The sequence below is a fragment of the Lampetra planeri genome, chromosome 51, assembly GCF_965212315.1.
Source record: "Lampetra planeri chromosome 51, kcLamPlan1.2.h2, whole genome shotgun sequence".
NCBI classification, from domain to species: domain Eukaryota; kingdom Metazoa; phylum Chordata; class Hyperoartia; order Petromyzontiformes; family Petromyzontidae; genus Lampetra; species Lampetra planeri.
The window spans coordinates 3,999,006-4,005,449 of record NC_136157.1 but is presented as its reverse complement, the minus strand read 5'-3'; the positions used below and the strand labels follow the sequence as shown (position 1 = coordinate 4,005,449).

The following is a 6,444-nucleotide window of genomic DNA, read 5'->3' as shown; positions in this document are numbered from 1 at the left end:
AATTAAAACCTTAAAAATAGATTCTGCTACTCAATAATTGAAAGCAACATGTACAAACGTAAGCACATACAAAAACATCTCACCACCTTTTTTCATTAATGCTACCTTATAACTTAAAATATGTGGCATAACATTTCAAGCAACAGAAAATCAGTGTTTTAATGTTCATGTCTTCTTAACACCATTTTTTGATGTATTTTCAGGTTGTATCACGGGTTGTTTAGTATGATATCCGATATTTGCTCCCCGCACAAACTTCAGGTCTGAAAGAAACTCCAAGCGCGTGCAACGACATGTAAAAAAAAAACACGGTACAACCAGAAAGCAAATCATAGTACTCTGCAAAGGCACAAATTTTAAAATCTACAGTCTGTGACCTTGCGGGTTTGTTGAAACAGTGATAACACTGTTCAACCAATGGCTTGTGTCCGATACGTGGAGAATTACAATAAACAGCACTATCAGTGGGCTGAATCCCTCCTACAGCCAACAAAGACTCAACATTTAAAGTGAGAGGCTCCATCTAGATCGATCATTAGAAGAGATATTTCAGCAACATTCATCAGCTATGGGGCCAGCTGTTTTTTTCGGGCTGCTTGCTGTACTGCTGTGCCATTGCAGCATAGCTCATTCAGCACGTCTAAATGACAAGCTGAGGGCAGTGATTATTAAGAAGGCCAATTCGGAGCTCCAACAACCGAACCTGTTTGGGATCTACAAAGTCAAGAAAGTGAAGGTCAGTTCGAACCGCAATATAAAAGTAACACTGAACGAGAATTTCTTACTTAAACACAAATGCCTTCACTCTAAAATGAAAAGCCACGGCCATAAAATTAAAACAATATCTACAGTGCGTTTCTGTTATTTCCACTTTTTTGACATCTTCCCATTGGCTTAAGCTCCACCCATCGTACCTAATTCCATAATCGTCTCCTCACATCATAACACCACCGCTCCATAACCAGAAAAATATCTCAATAACTGTGGCCTACAAATATATACATTTAAAATGGGAAACGTTTCGGGCAATGTTCCATCTGGACTCATCCAGGATTTTCCATGTAACAAAAACGTGTTCCGATTGATGTATAGCACACCTTTTCCATGGAAGATCAGTTGAGATTGTTTTCGTTTTTAAGTGACAATGTTACAGACCCAACACGATCGTTGAGCAATTGTGCTGCTGTAATAATACATCGATTAAATGTTGTCACAGGTGGGGAGCGGCAAAATGGGATCCGCCAGCTTCGTGGACTTTGAACTGAAGGAGACTCTCTGCCCTCGCTCCAGTGGAAAGAACCCATCCACCTGCGAATTCAACCCGGCAGCATATCCCGTGAGACCACATCATTAGATGCAGCATGCAGTTAGGGTTTGCAATCTGTCATGGTTTTCCCAGGATCATCCTTTTGAGGTAGCTGTACGAGTAAACCTATTACGTCTTCCCAGGATATTGAACGCCAACGTTTTTGTTAATTATGTAAGAATACACCAAATCGAGACAATGCATTTACATGGAATTCTCCTCTTCAGTCATGATGAGAAATCCTTCTTCTCATATGGCCTAGTTTGTGTACTTCCAAGGTGACAACCCAATGTGCAGTCTGATTACTGGCATCTCCTGCCATTGTACATATGTAGTGTTGCACTCACACGGACATTCTTAGCTTTTCTCCTGTCACTTTATTTACCTTGCATCCAGTGTGGATGCTCCTTACTTACACGATAACCAATCTGCCTCCCCGCTATACTCAGCTATCTCTCTCACTCAATACTCCGCTAACTCTTTCAATACTCCGCTAACTCTCTCATTCAATACTCTGCTAACTCTCTCACTCAATACTCTGCTAACCTGTCCTGCTTCCCTCACACCTCCACCCTCGTCCCTGCCCCGAGCAGGAGATCAGCCAACATTGCTGGGGAGGACAGGGTAAGGGCGAGGTCCCAGGCGTCTTCTCCCCGACTCTTGTGTTCTTCATCCCTTGAGCACCAACCAGCCATCTCCCCGTGTTGCTCCGCACACTCCCTTATATATTCCTCCTTATTTGGGGTCCTCAATTACCCCCCATTAAGCTGGCGCCTCTACAGCACCTCCTGCACGCACTCTCTCTCTCTTTCTTATTGCCCCCATCTCCCGCCTCTCCGGCGTCTACCCCGTGTTCCAACGCTCGCACCTGCTCACCCCCAAATGCACCCGCTCAATCACTGCTTCTCCCCCTACTTGCAGCCGCCTCTCCAGCGCCTAATCCATGTCTCCCCGCTTACCTCTGCATGATCTCAGTTGCACCCTCTCTTTGCTAACCCTGCGCGTTATGCCACTACACATATACAAGGTGCTTCAATTTTTTTAACACTTCCAGGCTCTGGAGACCACCTGGAGAAGATTCCAGGCATGTGTTGACAATGATGGCGAACAAGTGAAGACTCTTTGACTTTTGAAAGCTATTAACATACATTTGTTCTGTGTATTATCCGTTCTTTTTCCATTAAAAACGATAGTCCTATATGAGTGTTAAAAATATGCTGAAGCATCCTGTATGTATTTTGAACTTATTTCGCATCGCACATAGCCAACCATGTTAATCAGAGGTGCATATGAATGATGCAATTGGTAAATTATCAGGTTGCCATGCCCTGTGTAATCCCCGAGACCAGCTATTTAGATGTCACTTGGGATATGTAGAGGAAAAAAATCTCTTGATAAGCATTACTGCTTGGCTTGATGAAGTAAATCAACATTTTCATAGGAATAATTATTGTGAAAGCATAAAAAGGTGAAAAAGATAACAATGATACTAACATATGATAACGATGTTCATTGCCATTATTTTTCAAAAAGCATTCGTGATGTTAAATATGCTACTGATGATATTCAATAAAATAAACAAATTACAGTACAGATAGTCATTGAGAAAATTTGGCATTTACCAATTTTAAAAATGGTCCTGAAAATTAGCAAATGATAAAAAATCGTAAAAAGCTTTGAAGAAAACGTATTTTGATAATGATATGGCAACTCCAGGAGATGGTACACAGTCTCCTAAATCCCGACAAACGTAACGGAACTGCTTCTGACAGGCGCTATGGGAGTGCAAAGCGATCCTAACCAAGAGCAACACAAACGCCCCTGTGGTGTCGGACCTGTCATGCGACCAGGAGAGCAGCGAGGAGTCGGATAGCGACAGCCACGACGACACTTTCGGCCGGGTGAGTGCCCAAAGTGCCCGAGCTGTTTGCCTCATCCCCAAACAAAACTGGGACATCCCTGGGCAAAAGTAGAACTCTGTTCTGCCTCCACAAACAAATAAACATTGATAATTGTTTATCAATGTTTATTTGTTGTTGTGAAGACGCCAAAAGGCGTCTTCTGGTCCAACCCATGTGAGACTAGGCTCTAAGGAAAGCTGTCTCGGGTGTGGACCAATCAACTTCAAGGACAGTGCACATTATCAGAGTTATGTCTTTTGTTTGTATTTATGACTGCAGGTATTGCGGTCTATGCAAACATGACTCCTTGTAAAAAGGTGTCAGTTTTGTTGCCAGATAGAAGGGTAAAGAACCAATTATCATATTTTTACTGGCAAATGAGGTCCCCATAGTGCAAATAAACATTGTATAGTACATCTGCCCACTGGATTTCCAGACTAATATTATGCATCAGCGCTTGGTTAAGCAAGCAATTTCGGATGTGGTTTTGACCTTTTGGATAACTCATCATCAAAATTCGGCATGTTAAACAAATATTGTGGTGATACAACACTATAGGTAAAAATACTCTATTTAAACCATAACAGTTCAATGAAAAAATACACTATTGTATGTGAACTTATTAAGCATTTGTGGCGCATCATGGGTTAAACAATATATGAACAATTCTGTATGTACATGTGCAAATAGTCCATCTTCCGATAGGCTTTATTTATCTGACACAATGTGGTTTTGCTCTAAGATTTGCTTTAACCTATAATGCTCCACAGCAATGTATGACGAAGTTTGGGAAATTCCTGAACCGGTAATGTTTCCCACTGGTCATGAAAAAGTGAATAGGTGTCATGTGGGTCCAGTACGGATGTCTTTGGAACGTGCAATATCATTAGGCTATCCTGCTTTGAGCACTGCACCGGCATAGGTCCCAGCAGGCATGTATCAGTGTATGAATTCTGAAATTCACGATAAGGGTTTTCACCTCTCCTGATTTTCCTAGGCTCATTCTTTTTTACAGGAAGATGTCCTGACAAATATGTAATTTTGGGACAGAATTCCTTAAAAAGTTGTTTATTTTATGCAAATACTTTGTAACATTTGTAAATGTTTGTCTGTTACTAAATACATTTCAATGAGTAACTGTTCATATACCAATTGAATATGGTTCATCATTGAACGTTCCTAAAACTGCATTTCTATGACCAAAACTACATTTCTGTCACGGCCCCATAGTCACCGATCATAAATCACTCGATCTCCTGGCTTGTCTAAAAATGTCTGCGATGAAAAAGGGGCCATTGCCCAAAATGTTTCCTATTATGTGTAGCCGGTCGGCCCTGTCCCTCTCCTCTGGCTGTAAATCCTAATGAGGGAGACTGTTTGGTTAATAGATGACAATATGAAATAACAAAGTTCAGAGACGATGACAAAGTATTCCGTGTTGTGGTTTATCCTCCGGAAGAAGTTTAGGGTAACTCCACAACAGCTGAGCACCAGCGGTTTGTAAAACACGAAAACTTTATTTGAAAGTGTGCTTCAGATGGGCAATTACATATCTGGAATAGTGACCAAACACACCTTCTCCACGTTACAACACCGCAGCTCAATCTCTCAGCACAAATTCCGCCCAAATCTAAATTGGGGGCATGCCCTGTATTCTACAGTGTGCATGGGGCTTGGGGTCAGCAATGCATTCACTGTAAATTAAAAAAACGCACCGGGATACCTGCAGCTATAAGTAAAGTGCACAAGTATATGTGTGATTAATCACAGGTGACCTCACACCGCCTACATATGCAATGCTGCCTCTTTTGGGCAGTGTTATTGATTCTAGATTTGAAGCTTTCGTGACTGCAAGGATTCATACTCTTAGTTCTTTCGGTAAAGTCACGTAGGTAAAAAATGAAATAAAAATTAATAAAAATAAAACAATAAAAATCACGACGTTTCGGAGGCAACACAAGTCTCCGTCATCAGGTGGGACCGTCACAGCCAGATTTGCTGCATCAAGTGAGGGAGGGATTCAAGGTGTAAGCTCTTAAGTACCAGTTAAGGGGGAGGGGGGGGAGGGGCTTATCAGAATGTGATAGCCAATGAATGGAACGTATCGGGAGGGGGGGCGGGGCTAACAGAGGGACGGTGTACTCGTGGTCGTGGTCAACGACGTGTTTGTGCGCAAGTCACTGTGGATGCACATAGTGTTATTGATGTTTGTTCTTGTGTGCCACTGCCAATGCAAGCCTCACAAAACAAGTTTTCTTCATTAAGATGTTGCGTGCATCATTTCACAAAGCTGTCTCCTTTTTGCTACATTGCAGTTCATGAATCGGCGGTCAAAGAGAGCGGAGCCTCAAGATGGCAAAAAGAAACCGGCACGAAGACCTGGGTTCATGCATATTGCCGGCCGCCCTGGCAAACCAGAAACGAAGCAGCAAATTTCGATTTAAAGCTTTCGTGACTGCAGGGATTCATCTTCTTGGTTCTTTCGGTAAAGTCACGTAGAAGGGAAGTAATAAAATAATAAAAATAAAACACAATAAGCATACAAATGTATAGTGGCAGATAGTGTGGCATTTGTATGCTTGGTGCAGTGTGCAGAGTAATGTATGGTGTCGTAATTGTATAGTAAATATATAGCAGTGTGATACACATTAGGGTGGGTAGAATAATACATAGTGTTATATTAAAATGGAAAGGCAGCAACTGCAGCAGCAGCAACTGCAACAGCAGCAGCAACTGCAGCAGCAGCAGCAACTGCAGCAGCAGCAGCAACTGCAGCTCCCTTTGATGCTGTTAATCCTGCATAATGCACATGCATATGTAGTACTAATCACATTCCTGCATTTCCCATAAATATGCGAAATTCCTCTTGATATGCAAATTCCTTTGTCAAGGCGCCCAGCTTATATATATGCTCCAAGCTCGTGTGCTGTTTCATTCAGACTCTGTCGCCTCGACGGACCTGGTTTTCACCTGAGGACGGCTGCTTGCTTTGTGGCAGAAACGTCGTGAGAATTATTTTATTGTGTTTTATTTTTATTATTTTATTACTTCCCTTCTACGTGACTTTACCGAAAGAACCAAGAAGATGAAGCAGCAAATGTTACATTTTCATTAATGTTATCAGACCATGGCCGGAGAATAAACTTAATTATTTGCTTTCTGATCTCCAATTGACTGTATACTTTGGTCATGTACTTTTGTTGAAAAGCATAATAAAATCATACTGTTACCTATAAA

At 41.7% G+C, this 6,444-nt stretch overlaps 1 protein-coding gene across 1 annotated transcript; it reads left to right on the top strand.

Annotated features, from left to right (window-relative positions):
- The first annotated feature begins 411 nt into the window (after window positions 1–411).
- Window positions 412–6,444, top strand: SPP2 (secreted phosphoprotein 2). The gene is made up of 4 exons (XM_078616766.1): window positions 412–736; window positions 1,217–1,336; window positions 3,079–3,207; window positions 5,523–6,444. The coding sequence occupies exons 1-4, from the start codon at window positions 569–571 to the stop codon at window positions 5,649–5,651; spliced, it is 546 nt and encodes a 181-aa protein (XP_078472892.1). The 5' UTR covers window positions 412–568; the 3' UTR covers window positions 5,652–6,444.

Excerpts from the sequence above, each read along its gene's own strand:
- SPP2 (XM_078616766.1), top strand. The coding sequence starts at position 569 with ATGGGGCCAGCTGTTTTTTTCGGGCTGCTTGCTGTACTGCTGTGCCAT. Across the intron at positions 737-1,216 it reads ACAAAGTCAAGAAAGTGAAG|GTGGGGAGCGGCAAAATGGG; the intron begins GTCAGTTCGAAC and ends ATGTTGTCACAG. Across the intron at positions 3,208-5,522 it reads ACGACGACACTTTCGGCCGG|TTCATGAATCGGCGGTCAAA; the intron begins GTGAGTGCCCAA and ends GCTACATTGCAG.